Source organism: Balaenoptera physalus (genome assembly GCF_965194825.1).
Source record: "Balaenoptera physalus genome assembly, chromosome: 13".
Lineage (NCBI taxonomy): Eukaryota > Metazoa > Chordata > Mammalia > Artiodactyla > Balaenopteridae > Balaenoptera > Balaenoptera physalus.
This window is the reverse complement of record NC_138892.1, coordinates 21,834,391-21,851,739: the sequence shown is the minus strand read 5'-3', so window position 1 is coordinate 21,851,739 and position 17,349 is coordinate 21,834,391. Positions and strand designations below refer to the sequence as shown.

Here is a 17,349-nt window from a genome sequence, read left to right as displayed (position 1 = left end):
ATTCTTATGACAATTTAATATAGACAAGTGATAAAAAGCAGGTTGAAAAACCATATATGTGATGTAATACCAAATATACATATATGTGAATATATATATATACATTTATAAGATAAATTATAATTGATATCTCTAGATTGTGGGACTTTTGGGTTATTTTATTTTCCAAATTGTAGTTGTTTATATTTTCCAAGTTTTCCACATTGAGTGGTAGTCACTTTTATTAATTATTTAATTTTCAGAAACAAGAAAATCACTGATGCTTTTTAAGAGTAAGTAGAGATATTTTCTACAGGAACACTGTTTTTGAAGCATCATTTGATCATAAAACAGAAATCCTCTATTAAAGTAGAATTTTAAGCCATAAGGGGGCAAGGGAACTAGGCAATAGAGCTATCTGTGAATCTAGAATAGATTTTTATGACCCATATCAGTAACTTGTCTACATTTAACTGGTAAAGTATGCTGGAAAGGGGATTGCTATGAATTGCCTATAAAAGTGTTGGGTTAAGGCTTTTAGTTTACATATAGTAATCATTTCCCAAGTCTGGGGTACTAGCATAGCATACTGGTTGGTTAAAAGCTGAGGTTCCTGAGTCAGACTAGCTGAGTTCCAAATCTGCCTCTATTACTTCCTGACTGTATATTCATTTCTCTAAACTTCAGTTTCTAAAGCTACGAGCCTTTCCTTACCTAAGCTGTTTTCAACTACATCAATAGGTTTATTACTCTTCATACACAAAGTAATTCACATTTGCCTCTGGTCTCTTAAACTTCAGGGTCTGTGGCAACTATTCTCTGGCTTTGGTCCATGGTTTTATTCCTGTTCACAAAGTCCCCAATGCCTTAGTGATGGGGATGCATCTAATACTAAGTCATTCCTAGTGGTCTGTACTAGGGCATTAGTTGCTTCTGAATAAAATAGGGGAATCATGTAGTTCCATCATACACTATCATGTATGAAAGAGAATTCTGGTTATGGGAATTAACAGATCCAGTCTGGAAAAATTCCAGTCATAGGAGCACATAGTTGAGAATTCATCATGCAAATTAAGCCTACCTAATCAAAATTCCAGATATAGGAGTCCCTGTGATAGAGGCTAGTAGAATTAATGTTGTCTGCTTTACGATCTAAATGACTGTATATAAATAATTGCTGGATGTCGTCCATAAAAAGGAAGGGAGTATCTGGTCAAAAGAAGCAACGAAACAACCATTAGAAAGTTAGGTACAATGCTCTTTGTATTGTGCATGTATGTGTGTATAAACAAATAAGTCTTTTTGGGCTGTGATTGATTATTGAATATAAATAAAAAAACTTAAACACCACTTCTAAGATTTGTGTATATATAATATGAATTCTTAAACTGTATTGCTTTACCTTTTTCCAAAAATATATGACTATCACTTCCATCACTTTCTAACAACTGTTCTTCCAATATCATGCTGTCAAGTGAAATTGTATCCAGTGAGGTTTGTGAGGGGCTTCTTCTCATGTTCTTATAAGAAACAGAGAGTGGAGCCATGTTGGGTGGGCAACGTTCCTTAGGCTTTCTGCTGTTAACAAACAAAATTATCAGAAAATCATCATGTAAAAAGAAAAGAATTCTTTCTAAAGAATACTTCAAACAAAATAAATATATATTTATATAGTATACACAATTTTTAAAATTATATAAACTTAAAGTATTTTCATATTTTGAAAAACCTACTCTTCCATGTGTTAACTCTAACAATGCCATATTTATCATGGTTTTCTGTCTAAAGCCAAAATATACTCATAAGTACATGCACATGTGTGTGTGCTCATGCATGCACACACACACACACACACACACAAATAAAACAAACCCCCCACCCCAAATTCTACACACACACACACACACACACACACACACACACACACACACATACACACACAAATAAAACAAACCTCCCACCCCAAATTCTAACAGTCAGTTGTTACCTTAAAGATGACTGTGATTTAAGTGTTCTGACTGTGGGTGCTTCTTCTTTACTGATTTCCATGTTCTCAGAGAGTGAAACTGTTTCTGGAAGCAAATCTTCAGCTTTAAAGATTGACTCTATGGTTTCATTTCCTTTACTAGTTAAACTATTTGAAAGTATGTTCTGATTACCACCATTATCAAATGACAGCATACTTGAGTCTTCTCTGTAGTTTAAGACACTATTTGAATCTGTATAAGACGAATCCTTTTTGCCACTTGTTTCTGATCCAATTTCTCCTGAGCCACTTTTGCAAACAATTCCACTACTTCCATCTTCGCTTATTTTCCCTAAATTTTTATCTGATAAATAATCCAGAAAAGAAATACCTTTTTGCAGATTTGTATCACTAGCTGATTTAAAAAGCAAAGAATCCTTCAAAGGGACATGGCTAAGGTCAATACTCATAGATCTGTTGTCTGACATATGATTAACAGTTACACTTCTAATTTGTTTTATACCACTATTAACTTGTTTTCTTTTTGAAGACAAAAATTCTCCATTTTCTGTAGGCAAATAATCAGGAACCACTGGACTCACACTTTCAGAAACAGGAGACTTAGGACTATTTGCTTTATCTACTGGATGAAGCAAAAGAGCCACTTCCGCACTTTTAAGTAAAATTCCAATGCAAATGGATGTCTGACTAGCTGGATTGCCAGTCACAGCTTCTACATCTTTCCTTAAATTCTCTGAAAGCAAAATAAGTGACTCGTGGAGGAAAAGCAGGAGCAGATACTGGTAGTGATTGATCTGCATACTGACATGTTTATGAATGTGAACCAGGACATGAATATCTGCATCTGATGATGAAGAGGAAAATCTTAAAAATGTATCTGAAGGTTTCTGACTACCATTTGTCAAGGGATCAGACTCTGTACTATAATACTCCTTCAAGAGCTTTTTCCGCTTCCATCGGCCAGTCAGATCACTGGACTCACTTTGTGATGTATTTAGAGATATCTGATTACAAGTCTGCAGCAATTTTTGTGACAATGCATACCTTTTTGGTTGACAAATCCAGATGGAAAGAGGGAAAGAATCTACAAAATTTATTGGTCGTCCTTTTCCACTTTTCATCCCTTCATAATCTATCCAAAATTGAGAAAAGTACACAGCCCAAACATCCGTGGCAGCAGAAGTTTTAAGAGTGTATTTATTCAACTTAGGAGTAACATTTCCTTTATAAACTTCATGCAGTTTGGTATCTTGTTCATGAGCATGTCTCTGGAAGATTGGATGCAGAAGATTAAAATTGTCACCAGATTTGGGGAAACTGGTATATGTTTTACTGAAAAAATCACAATCTTTGAAGTCTTGAAACAAAGCTTCTAAATCAGAATGTCGACAGTTTGAACAGTATCTTGTATTTGTAGCAATCATTTCTGAACTCTGAATAGAAATTGCATGTGGTTGATCTTGATGACATTCAGAAGATTTCATTTCAGAAGGAATGACAAACTAGAAGAGAAAAAACATTAATCTAGTCTGACTTACAAATCCATATATCTTGAAGATAAAACAATCAAGAGCATGACTTGGTTCAGGAATTCTTTTTGACATTTCACCCCAAAACACTAATTTTCTATCTTCACATAAAATACTCTCCCTCCCAAATCTTATTAAACCAAATGAAAAAGGCTTAAATGATTAACAACTAAGAAAAGAAACAAAGGAAAAAACCCCATAAATAATGAATAAAGTACATAACACACATTTACATATTTGTAGACAATATATCACAAAATAAAAGGAACAAAACTGAATTAAATCAATTATTAAATGCTTACTATGCCCTGAGTATATATACGCCCTGAGTAAATAAGAAAGCACAAAGTTTGGAAAAGAGAATTTTTTTTTATGATATTTTAAATCCAAGTGATTTGGAGGATGACTAGATAAGTAAATGGAATGACTGGATAACTGTCATTAGAATCACTTTTCTGGGAGAAAACTATTAATAAAATAAACTTAGGAGTATAGGTCAAACTATTTAGTAAAATTATTTTCTACAGATAATTAAGCCCAGTCCTCAAAATATTCACAACAAAGAGTTCAAAGTGACTGATTTTAAAACTCAAACTGCCCATATTCACAAAATGTAAAGATCATTATGTAATTGTGTTTTAAATTATAATTATAAACGTTATAAAGTGTGTCTCTTTATATTGAATATTTTAAGGTCTTTGAAACGATCTTTAAAACATTTCTGCAATGCAACTGTTGAGTATTATTAATCTCATTTTACAGAGAAGAAATTAAGGGTATGTAAATTTAGTCTACCAGCAACAGAGATAGAAACTGAAATATCCATCCATACCCAAATCTTACTCTATTTACTACACTATACTGTTTTTTTTTTTAATTTTAGCTTCCTTCCTTTAAAGTTTAAATATCCATGGAATTCTGATTATCAACTACTTGGCTATAATAAAACACAACTTTCTATTATCTTTGGATATTAATAACAATAAATGTAACAAATAAAACCCAGATATAACTTAAAAGCGTCACTGTATTATTTACCCTTCTTAAAAAATTTCTATCAGCTCCAGTAAGAGGTAGAAAAAAAAAGATATTTAAATTTATTTCTACTGCTTACCTCCAAATGGATGAGCTCCAGTAAGAAGTAGAAAAAAAAAGACATTTAAATTTATTTCTACTGCTTACCTCCAAATGGATGAGCAGGGGGAAAAAAAAAAGAAGAAAAGTAGAGAAAGAAGGGGTGGGGAAGCGCGGGGAAGCAGTCTCTTAAAGCTTCCATAATTGAAAACTGAAATTAAAATTCAAATTTCAAAAACAAAATTAATATTGCAATGAAGTTGACTTATATTTGAGCACCCATCTTAAATCCTGGAAATAACTTTTCTTCTGTAAAAATGGTTTTGTTCTCACAGCCACGTGTTTATATGGTACCTTTAGCATTAAGCCATCAATTCGAATATCAACATGCTCATCAGATTTTGAATTGTCATTCAACTTGTACACAGCCATAAACTGATTAAGACTCTGTTTTAAATCCAACAGAAACTGATTTAACCATAGAATACTTCTTTCATCCACAGTAAACTGTAGTGCATTCAGCTGGCTATAAAGGTTGGGAGATGGAACTGTGGAGAAAAAAAATTTTTAAAGATTTTTAATAAACTGATAGTTCTAAATCTTCCCTGAGAACACAAAATACATTTTAACCAAGTTTTATTCTCCTTAAATTAAGATTAAAAGGTTTTGCAATGTTATTTACAAGATTAAAGTGATACTACCTGTAGATGATAGCAAACACATTTGGAGAGACAGAAAACATCTTTCATTGCTTCACTAATGGAAAAATATGCAGTTTAAATGCAAATCAATTAAGAAAATGGTAATAGGAACATACATATCGATAACTACCTTAAATGTAAATGGATTAAATGCTCCAACCAAAAGACATAGACTGGCTGAATGGATACAAAAACAAGACCCGCATATATGCTGTCTACAAGAGACCCACTTGTGACCTAAGGACACACACAGACTGAAAGTGAGGGGATGGAAAAAGATATTCCATGCAAATGGAAATCAAAAGAAAGCTAGAGTAGCAATTCTCATATCAGACAAAATAGACTTTAAAATAAAGACTATTACAAGGGACAAAGAAGGTCACTACATAATGATCAAGGGATCAATCCAAGAAGAAGATACAACAATTGTAAATATGTATGCACCCAACACAGGAGCACCTCAATACATAAGGCAAATGCTAACAGTCATAAAAGGGGAAATCGACAGTAACACAATCATAGTAGGGGACTTTAACAACCCACTTTCACCAATGGACAGATATCCAAAATGAAAATAAATAAGGAAACACAAGCTTTAAATGATACATTAAACAAGATGGACTTAATTGATACTTAAAGGACATTCCATCCAAAACCAACAGAATACACTTTCTTCTCAAGCACTGATGGAACATTCTCCAGGACAGATCATATCTTGGGTCACAAATCAAGCCTTGGTAAATGTAAGAAAATTGAAATCGTATCAAGTATCTTTCCTGACCCCAATGCTATGAGACTAGATATCAGTTACAGGAAAAAGTCTGTAAAAATACAAACACATGAAGGTTAAACAATACACTACTAAATAACCAAGAGATCACTAGAGAAAAGAAAGAGGAAATCAAAAAATACCTAGAAACAAATGACTATGAAAACACGACAACCCAAAACCTATGAGATGCAGCAAAAGCAGTTCTAAGAGGGAAGTCTATAGCAATAAAAACCTAACTCAAGAAACACCTCAAATAAACAACCTAACCTTACACCTAAAGCAATTAGAGAAAGAAGAACAAAAAAACCCCCAAAGTTAGCAGAAGGAAAGAAATCATAAAGATCAGATCAGAAATAAATGAAAAAGACATGAAGGAGACAATAGCAAACGTCAATAAAACTAAAAGCTGGTTCTTTGAGAAGATAAATAAAGTTGATAAACCATTAGCCAGACTCATCAAGAAAAAAAGGGAGAAGACTCAAATCAATAGAATTAGAAATGAAAAAGGAGAAGTAACAACTGACACTGCAGAAATACAAAGGATCATGAGAGATTACTACAAGCAACTATATGCCAATAAAACGGACAATCCAGAATAAATGGACAAATTCTTAGAAAAGCACAACCTTCCAAGACTGAACCAGGAAGAAACAGAAAATATAAACAGACCAATCACAAGCACTGAAATTGAGACTGTGATTAAAAATCTTCCAAGAAACAAAAGCCCAGGACCAGATGGATTCACAGGTGAATTCTATCAAACATTTAGAGAAGAGCTAACACCTAACCTTCTCAAACTCTTCCAAAATATAGCAGAGGGAGGAACACTCCCAAACTCATTCTACGAGGCCACCATCACCCTGATACCAAAACCAGACAAAGATGGCACAAAGAAAGAAAACTACAGGCCAATATCACTGATGAACATAGATGCAAAAAACCTCAAAAAAATACTAGCAAACAGAATCCAACAGCATATTAAAAGGATCATACACCCCGATCAAGTGGGGTTTATCCCAGGAATGCAAGGATTCTTTGATAAATGGAAATCAATCACTGTGATACACCATATTAACAAACTGAAGGAGAAAAACCATAGGATCATCTCAATAGATGCAGAAAAAAGCTGTCAACAAAATACAACACCCATTTATGATAAAAACCCTCCAGAAAGTAGGCATAGAGGGAACTTACCTCAACATAATACAGGCCATATATGACAAACCCACAGCCAACATCGTTCTCAATGGTGAAAAACTGAAACCATTTCCTCTAAGATCAGGAACAAGACACAGTTGCCCACTCTCACCACTATTATTCAACATAGTTTTGGAAGTTTTAGCCACAGCAATCAGAGAAGAAAAAGAAATAAAAGGAATCCAAATCAGAAAAGGAGAAGTAAAACTGTCACTGTTTGCAGATGACATGATACCTTACATAGAGAATCCTAAAGATGCTACCAGAAAACTACTAGAGCTAATCAATGAATTTGGTAAAGTAGCAGGATGCAAAATTAATGCACAGAAATCTCTGGCATTCCTATACACTAATGATGAAAAATGTGAAAGAGAAATTAAGGAAACACTCCCATTTACCACTGCAACAAAAAGAATAAAATACATAGGAATAAACCTACCTAAGGAGACAAAAGACCTGTATGCAGACAACTATAAGACACTGATGAAAGAGATTAAAGATGATACAAACAGATGGAGATATATACCATGTTTCTGGATTGGAAGAATCAACACTGTGAAAATGACTATATTACCCAAAGCAATCTACAGATTCAATGCAATCCCTATCAAACTACCAAGGGCATTTTTCACAGAACTAGAGAAAAAATGTCACAACTCGTATGGAAACACAAGATACCGCAAATAGCCAAAGCAATCTTGAGAAAGAAAAACGGAGCTGGAGGAATCAGGCTCCTGGACTTCAGACTATACTACAAAGCTACAGTAATCAAGACAGTATGGTACTGGCACAAAAATAGAAATATAGATCAATGGAACAGAATAGAAAGCCCAGAGATAAACCCACACACATATGGTCACCTTATTTTTGATAAAGGAGGGAAGAATATACAAAGGAGAAAGGACAGCCTCTTCAATAAGTGGTGCTGGGAAAACTGGACAGCTACATGTAAAAGAATGAAATTAGAACACTCCCTAACACCATACACAAAAATAAACTCAAAATGGATTGAAGACCTAAATGTAAGGCCAGACACCATCAAACTCTTAGAGGAAATCATAGGCAGAACACTCTATGACATAAATCACAGCAAGATCCTTTTTGACCCACCTCCTAGAGAAATGGAAATAAAAACAAAAATAAACAAATGGGACCTAATGAAACTTACAAGCTTTCGGAGAGCAAAGGAAAACATAAACAAGACGACAAGACAACCCTCAGAATGGGAGAAAATATTTGTAAATGAAGCAACTGACAAAGGATTAATCTCCAAAATATACAAGCAGCTCATGCAGCTCAATATCAAAAAAACAAACAACCCAATTCAAAAATGGGCAGAAGACCTAAATAGACATTTCTCCAAAGAAGATATACAGATTGCCAACAAACACATGAAAGGATGCTCAACATCACTAATCATTAGAGAAATGCAAATCCAAACTACAATGAGGTATCACCTCACACCGGTCAGAAGGGCTATCATTAAAAAATCTACAAACAATAAATGCTGGAGAGGGTGTGGAGAAAAGGGAACCCTCTGGCACTGCTGGTGGGAATGTAAATTGATACAGCCACTATGGAGAACAGTATGGAGGTTCCTTAAAAAACTAAAACTAGAACTACCATACGACCTAGCAATCCCACTACTGGGCATATACCCTGAGAAAACCATAATTCAAAAAGGGTCATGTACCACAATGTTCACTGCAGCTCTATTTACAATAGTCAGGGCATGGAAGCAACCTAAGTGTCCATCGACAGATGAATGGCTAAAGAAGATGTGGTACATATATACAATGGAATATTACTCAGCCATAAAAAGAAACGAAATTGAGTTATTTGTAGTGAGGTGGATGGACCTAGAGTCTGTCATACAGAATGAAGTAAGTCAGAAAGAGAAAAACAAATACCATATGCTAACACATATATATGGAATCTAAAAAAAAAAAAAATGATTCTGAAGAACCTAGGGGCAGGACAGAAATAAAGACACAGATATAGAGAATGGACTTGAGGACAGAGGGAGGGGGAAGGGTAAGCTGGGATGAAGTGAGAGAGTGGCATGGACATATATACACTCCCAAATGTAAAATAGATAGCTAGTGGGAAGCAGCCGCATAGCACAGGGAGATCAGCTCAGTGCTCTGTGACCACCTAGAGGGGTGGGATAGGGAGGATGGGAGGGAGACACAAGAGGGAGGAGATATGGGGATATATGTATATGTATAGCTGATTTACTTTGTTATACAGCAGAAACTAACACACCATTGTAAGGCAATTATACTCCAATTAAGATGTTAAAAAAAAAGTATGCAGTTTAATCTAAAACTAACTGTATAAATAAGAGGTATTGTTTTGATTTCTTTTCCTATTGTTACAGTCACCAAGAAGCAAACTTCAAAAACTTTACCTTCTTGGGACTTCCCTGGTGGCGCACTGGTTAAGAATCTGCCTGCCAATGCAGGGGACCCAGGTTCGATCCCTGGTCCGGGAAGCTCCCATGTGCCATGGAGCAACTAAGCCCATGTACCACAACTATTGAGCCTGTGCTCTAGAGCCTGCGAGCCCCAACTACTGAGCCTGTGTGCCGCAACTACTGAAGCCCACGCACCTAGAGCCCGTGCTCTGCAACAAGAGAAGCCAACGCAATAAGAAGCCCTCACACTGCAACGAAGAGTAACCCCTCCTCGCCGCAACTAAAGAAAGCCCGCGCACCGCAATGAAGACCCAATGCAGCCAAAAATAAATAAATAAATTTATATATATATAAATTTATATATATTTATATATATAAATATATATATTTATATATATAAACAGAAACATCTTATTGGGATGTGGAGGTGCTTATCTCTGAGGATAGTAAGGAAGTGGGTTGCTGAAGCGATCATGTCAAGGGAAGAAAGGGGAGGGAATCTCAAATACAGATTGAGTGATGATGGCAGCCACAGAGAGAACTAGAGAGCAAATGTAGTCCAGGATAGAAGAACCCTGACTGCATATCTGGGATACAGGAAGAAACCTGGTACACTAAGCAGTAGAGAGATCTAGTTGCAGTTTCTAACAGGGGTCTACTTATGAAATAGATTACTACATAGCTATTAAAGATATTTAAAATGAACTTGTAGAAACTAGGATCATTAAGGGAAAAGGACAGGATGTAAATCAAATATGTTAAAGAAACGCATACATTAAAAACAGGACTAACAACACTGTACTTAATGTTGTGGTCTGAAATGCATCCCCTCAAAATTGATATGCTGAAGTTCTAACCCCTAATACCTCAGAATTAACTGTATTTGGAGATAGGGCTTTTAAAGAGGCAATTATGGTAAAAATGAGTTCACGTGGGTGGGCTCTAGTCCAATATGACAGGTGTCATTAGAAGAGCTTAAAAAATGGACACACACAGAGGAAAAACCGTGTGAGAAGACAGCCATCTACAAGCCAAGGAAAGAGGTCTCTGAGGAAACAACACTGTCAACACTCTGACCTAGAACTTCTAGCCTCCAGAACTGTGAGGAAATAAATTTGTTGTTTAAACCACCCAGTCTGTGGTATTTTATTATGGCAGCCTTAGCAAACTGATACACTTATGTTAGTAGAAGTTGTCTCTAAATTGTAGGCTCACAGGCATTTTTCAAATTTTTGGCATTTTCTCTTTTTTTTTTTAATATAATGAATGCATGTTACAATTATAAAAAAAGGTTATATATTTTTAAAGTTGGATCACTTAACAGAAAGACGAAATGTGAGGACTGAAAATGGATCCCTATACACGGGGATTCAGTATACTATGTTCTTTACTTTTGTATCTGTTTGAAAATTTCCATAATAAAAAGTTGAAAACAGTTAAATGTAAGCAACCAATTTCGCTCCTAGGTGGCTAAGATTTAAATTGCTGGGAAGGAGTTTTATATTTTTATCAGAAAAAAACGTATAGATTATAGAATGGGATTATAATTCCCTTGGTGCATGTTAACAAAACTAATAGAAATAAACCTAGATTAGAAGTCTGAAATCCTGGAAACTATAGGCTTTAGTCTGAAGAAAAGTTACTAGTTCAATGAATGAGACATTATTTAAGGAAAACAATTTGGGGGGTGGGTGTTGGAAACAATGGGATTATCCAATTACAGGTAAATAGTTGTGAATAACCTGGGGAGGCAGTGAAATATAGTTGGGGGGAAGGGTAGGAAGAATTTCGATTTAAAAGACCTATACTTGAGTTTCAGCTGTGCCATTTTATTCTTCACAAGGTGCTGAGCAAATGCCTTAACCTATCTTAATTTTCTCATTGTTTCAGTCAAGGAGGTAGAAGAGAAAACAAATTTGAAATACACAAAAGAATACTGAAAAGCATGAAGATGGTGAGGAGATTAGATCCTAAAAGGTCGTTACAAATGAGGATTAAAATGTTAAAATAGTTTGACATCTCTTTCTCCAAAGTAATTTCTTTCTCCAAAGGATATCTTTTTTTTTTATTTAACAACAAAGGCATGAGCATCAGAAATTCCCTTTGAAACTAAAAACCTATATTAAGTGAATATTAAACAAACGACCTAAGTAGGTCAAAGAATCTGGAGTTCCACTTTAAAAAAATTTTTTTCCTCAAATAATATAACCTATTTCGTTTAAACACTTTTTCTCAACTATGATTTTCAAACAAAATAATGAAAAGGTACCACATAAACAAAGGCAAATTTTAGTTTGAAGAATTAGATGAACTGAGACAATAGCAAAGAATACAAATGTAGAATCATAAAGTAGCTTACAAATGAAAATTCATGTAATTCAATGTTTCTAACAAAAGACAAGTGCCAAAAGTTGTCTAAGGTATACATCTGGGTATCAAAACCTAGCCTCCCAAATTCTCTATAACTAAAAGGATAACTTCACTATTCATTTTTTAATGAAATAGTTTTATGTAGCTGAAATATAAATGAAGTTTTACTAAAGAAAAAAAAATGACCTTATTCTACAATAACTTCTCATTCATTCTTTCATTTAACAACAGCTACTAAGAACAAAAATGAGTCAAACCTCAGGGATAAAATGAAGCATGAATACTACATGGTTCCTGATATCAAGGATGCTACAAGCTAGTAAGGGAAAAGAACATATGAACAAATAATAAGTAAAAATGCTATACTAGAGTTATATACTAAACACAACGATTACAAGGGTAAAGAACAGTGGACTTTTTTCTTTTTTCACATTTATAATACTCGAAAACTTAGCAAGAAAAAATCAACTTCCCAAGTAATGGACAAACAATAACAAAAAAGGAAACTCTCTTACTTGGAAAATCCTTTCCATCTGGATAGTAATATTCTGTGAATTCTATATAGACAGCTGACATTTCTTGTGGAAGATACAGGGATTTTTTATTGCAAGAAATCATACTTTTGGGGGAGGAACGACATTGTTCTGCTGTAGAGACCTGAAAAAATAATTAAGTGTATTGAAGTAACACTAAACAAAGCCCTTTCCAAAGAATTTATGCAACATGGACAGTACTTCAAACTCTTAAAACTACTTCCAATAATTAATTAATTAATTGCCAATGTAATCTTTATCATATATTTAATTTCATATTAAATTATTTTAAAATAATACCAATTAACTTATTCATAAAACTATAACCTCTTTGGATTCTTATTAATTACAAAGTCAATTCTGTACAATTTTCTTTGCAAACTTACTACTTTGAGCCTTACAATAACAGATAGAAAATTCCTGTAAGACAATACAAATAAGTTAAGTGGCAGAGTCAGGACACAGATCCAAGTCCTCAAGACTAAACTGCTTCCCAACTATGTACTTTATAATAGTTCTTTACCATAATTCATTATTATGAAAAATAATATAATTATATACAGAGCTTTAGTTTAGAATAACAAAAAAATTACAGAGACAGACAGTGGTGATGGTTGTACAGCAATGTGAATATACTTAATGTCAATGAACTGTACACTTAAAAATGGTTAAAATGATAAATGTTATGTCATGTATATTTTACCACAATAAAAATTAATTTAAAAATAACAGTACAACTATAAATGCTCCTGTCAAATAGTTCGAGCTCTTAAATTATTTTTCCAATAGACTATTAGTTTTAAGATTCATGTTACACATTTTTCACTCTCTGCCCAAAACAGTTAATTTATAATCACATCAAAAACTTGTATACTAATTTCTCCAAAGTTCAACCAATAGCATTTTATCAGTTTCATTTATTTATGCTTGTTTAGCAGACCCAGGGATACATCTCAAGGTTATTTTTTTTCATTCATTCAACAAACATGTATATTTCTCATGTGAAGTGGAATGACTCTTCAATGTTTTATTTGTTTCCCCTTGTATAAATTGCTAATCAAACCTTTGATTATTTGTACAGTCTTCATAAATTTAAGTCAGTTCCTTACATTGTCTAATAAGAAGCTTTTCTCTGCATATATGGAAACAAATTCTTTTCAAATCCAGAGTGTCAAGTTATTTTATATAGTAGACAATAGCCTTTTTCCCTTTTCTTTTAATAGTTAAAAAGTTATTCAAATTGGGATGAACATACTATCTTATTTTCTTCCAGTTACTTTTGTTTGTTTTGTTCTGGTGTATTCGTGTATGTGGGATTTCTTTACTGTATTTCATTCTCAATCATATGGGATTATGGGTGATTCCCCTTCCCCATTTCCATATGAATTTATTCAAATATAATGCATTATATAGAGAACATTAAGAAAGAAGCAATTGCACAATAAGAAAGTAACTCTTAAATCAGGGTATCTCAAAATTGGCACTACTGATATTTGGGGCCAGATAACTTTGTTATGGGGGCTGTCCAGTGCATTGTAGAATGTTCAGCAGCAACACTGATCTCTACCCACTAGATGTCAGCAGCAACCCCCTCCAGCTGTGACAACAAAAATTGTCCTCAGACATTGCCAAATGTCCTCTGGAGGGCAAAACTGGCCCTAGTTGAAAACTACTGAGTAAAATGAAAACTTTCCAGATAAAACTAAGTCTCAAAGACATAGACTTATCAAAATATACAAGAACAATTCACAAATGATAATACATACTTGAAATCCTTTATTTAAAAAAAAAAAAAAAAAGGGTCATAGTTTTACTGTGTTGGTCTCAAGGGTTGTGATGTTAGACCATGTTGTACCGATTATAGCCTGAATAAGAATGTTAGTATAAATAGGACAGAGTTCTTAGCTATAAAATTATGTTCACAGTATAGTCAATACTTAGTAGTTAATTAAGGAAAAATCGTATTTTAGTTTATTCCACTAAGACCTATGTGTAATAAGTAATCTGGCCTACAAAGAGAGGTCTGGCCTTTGTCCCTACTCTTGGGAGGTAATTCTCTTTTTTTTAATGTTTTCTTTTTAAATTTTTTTTTTTGGCCGTATCGCATGGCAAGTGGGATCTTAGTTCCCCGACCAGGGATCGAACCTGCGCCCCCTGAACTGGAAGGCAGAGTCTTAACCACTGGACCGCTGGGAAAGTCCTGGGAGGTAATTCTAAAGTCTTGGAATTTCCTATTCATGGTAGACCCCTGAGACCACAACTGATAGTTTATGCTCACAAGATGACTCAGAATGGGACTGACCACACTTGATAGTCTTAATAGTGTTTAAGTCCACTTGTAGAGACTAAGTTCAACTATGTGGGCAATATTTCATACATACTGTTACATGTTCATCCTGGGAGGCTAATGTGTCCTAGGGACAAGGAAATACTGAATTTGGAGCCCTCTGAAACTCCACTGTATGCTCTCTTCCTATGGCTGGTTCTAATTCGTATTCCTGCCTTGTAATAAATGTAACTGAGTATAACTGATTTCGGCGAGTTCTGTGAGTTTTTCTAGTAAATTCTCGAATCTAAGCATAGTTTAGGGAAACCCCAGAAACTACAGTTGGTGTCATTAGTCTTGTGCAGACTTGGCAGTCTGGCAAACTGTGCCCTTAACCTCACAGTTTGCCTAATTCTGGGTAACCATATAAATGAAAATTAATGAACTGGTATTTTCTATTCTGTCTAATTTAGTCATTTCACAAAACTGGTCAAGATGTTTTTAAATAAAATGGTGGCACTGGTTTATAAGAGTTGTTTGCAGGAGATACTAAAGGTGTTTATCAGAAGATTTAATTTAAGAAATAAAACATACCTGGTATATATTGAAATCTGCAAGTCTAACCACAACAGAACTAGACATTAACTTAACTTTGGATTGTTGAGGTAACACTGTAGGCGTTTTGGAAGTCCCTTTCAGAGTTGAGTCTTTCTCTGTGGGAAACAAAAATTCCTTTTAATTTATAGTAAAATTATTTTATACCAGTCACTCTTTTATTACTAAGGCAGCTACTAGAAATATAGATGAACCCTAATTTCTCAAACAAGGTAACATATGTGGAAATATTTTATATATAAACTGATATAAGAACATAAGTTATTATGATGATTACTCTTTTATTTTGTGATAATTATTCTTTAAATGGGAATCATACTTATATCACATTGAAGAAACTCTCATACAATAACTTTTGGGTGGAATTCTTGTTAAAAAGAGGAATCTACCTGTCATTTAAGAGTCTGAAATATTCTACGTGGGTATTACTTTTATTAGTCATATTAATTTAAAAAGTGCTTTGATCTATAAGCCTATGATCCGAATGAGGTACAGGCTTTTTAGACATTAATTAAACACCATATTTATTTACAGAAAATATCATATGGTGAACATACACACACATTCACACTGATACACACACCCAATTAATATTAGGGGAATGACATAATGTTGTTAGAGGTAAAATACCTGTTTGTGTGTGCTGGGGAGAGGCATGTGTTGGGGATTCAGGAGGTGAACCTACATCATGATCCTTTACAGCCTGTTTAAGCATTTCAACGTTGCACTCAAATTCATGTAACAACTCGTTGGCCCAACCATTTTTTAGTTTGGTTGCATCACTAAAATACATCCAATGATTACAACTATCTCCTGTAAAATGAATAACAAGTATTTCACTGAAAAATGCACACTTTTCATTTATTCCATTATAGCAAAGCTTCTAATGATAAATATTCATTTTCTCAAGAGATTCTTTAATCTTCCAATAAATTTGCAGCTTTCACCTACTACAGACATTAATCTTCCTAGAAAATATGAGTAAAACATTTAGAATGGAGGGAGTGTCAAAAGCAAATAACCTGGGAGGGTTTCTCTCTAGAACCCATCCTTGGTAGAACATCACTCAAAGTTTCAATAAGAAGCAGCATTGCTGGTCAACCTTCACTGAATGCTCAATCCCTGGCATGCCTCCATTGAATAGAATCCCAGTAAATACCATACAGGAAAAAGTCTCTTCATCAGAGATTTGTTTTAAACTGCAGCCATATATATATATATATATATATTTATATATATATATATATATATATATATACACACACACATATATATATGTATGTATATGTGTATATATATATATCACATATAGGATTTTTGGAGGAAAAATTTTAAATCAGGATTATTAGGTTTATCTGTAGCAATTAAGAAAAGTAGTATCTACATAAAAGGGTTAAGAAAATAAAACCTACTTTATGACTAAAAGTTTTACCTTCTAAATAGGAATGATTTCTATGGTAAAAATTATTTTCAGTATATGTAAGTCACTTATGAATCAGGAGGTCAGACTGTAAGACAAAGCCCTTCAAACAAAACTCTAAACAAATAGTACAACCTTTAAATTCTACCAGGTACTGACACACAAATGACAAACACTGGGAAATTGAAATTTGTGAAGAGAAAATTTTTTATCACATTTTAAAAGTTCTAGAAAACTCATTACAGTTATTTGTTTTTTCTTATTTGTATGAATTAAAAAATAAAAAGCCACATATCACCAAAATGCAGAGATGGGTATAAGGTCAAATTACTTAATTTGGCCATAAACATACATATTTTCGTTTTTATTATTTGGGGGGAACGTGCCTATCAATATGTGATTATTAAAGAACCGATTAACTCTTATCTATTGATGAAATTTAGAAAATACAAAAAAGTTTTTAAAAAAAGGTTCCTGGAATCCTACAATT

At 33.8% G+C, this 17,349-nt stretch overlaps 1 protein-coding gene across 7 annotated transcripts in view; it reads right to left on the bottom strand.

The window, feature by feature from the left end:
- BLTP3B (bridge-like lipid transfer protein family member 3B) overlaps positions 1 to 17,349 on the bottom strand; it is a 103,998-nt gene that overhangs the window by 30,429 nt on the left and 56,220 nt on the right. For 6 of the 7 annotated variants that reach the window (XM_082419284.1, XM_082419282.1, XM_082419285.1 and 3 more), the window contains 6 exons: positions 16,070 to 16,252; positions 15,419 to 15,537; positions 12,541 to 12,682; positions 4,924 to 5,117; positions 1,967 to 3,468; positions 1,382 to 1,557 (listed from right to left, as the gene is read on the bottom strand). In XM_082419284.1, coding sequence (XP_082275410.1) covers positions 1,382 to 1,557; positions 1,967 to 3,468; positions 4,924 to 5,117; positions 12,541 to 12,682; positions 15,419 to 15,537; positions 16,070 to 16,252 — 2,316 coding nt within the window. The remainder of the gene's footprint in view (positions 1 to 1,381; positions 1,558 to 1,966; positions 3,469 to 4,923; positions 5,118 to 12,540; positions 12,683 to 15,418; positions 15,538 to 16,069; positions 16,253 to 17,349) is intronic. The other variant, XM_082419283.1, reaches the window with a different exon arrangement.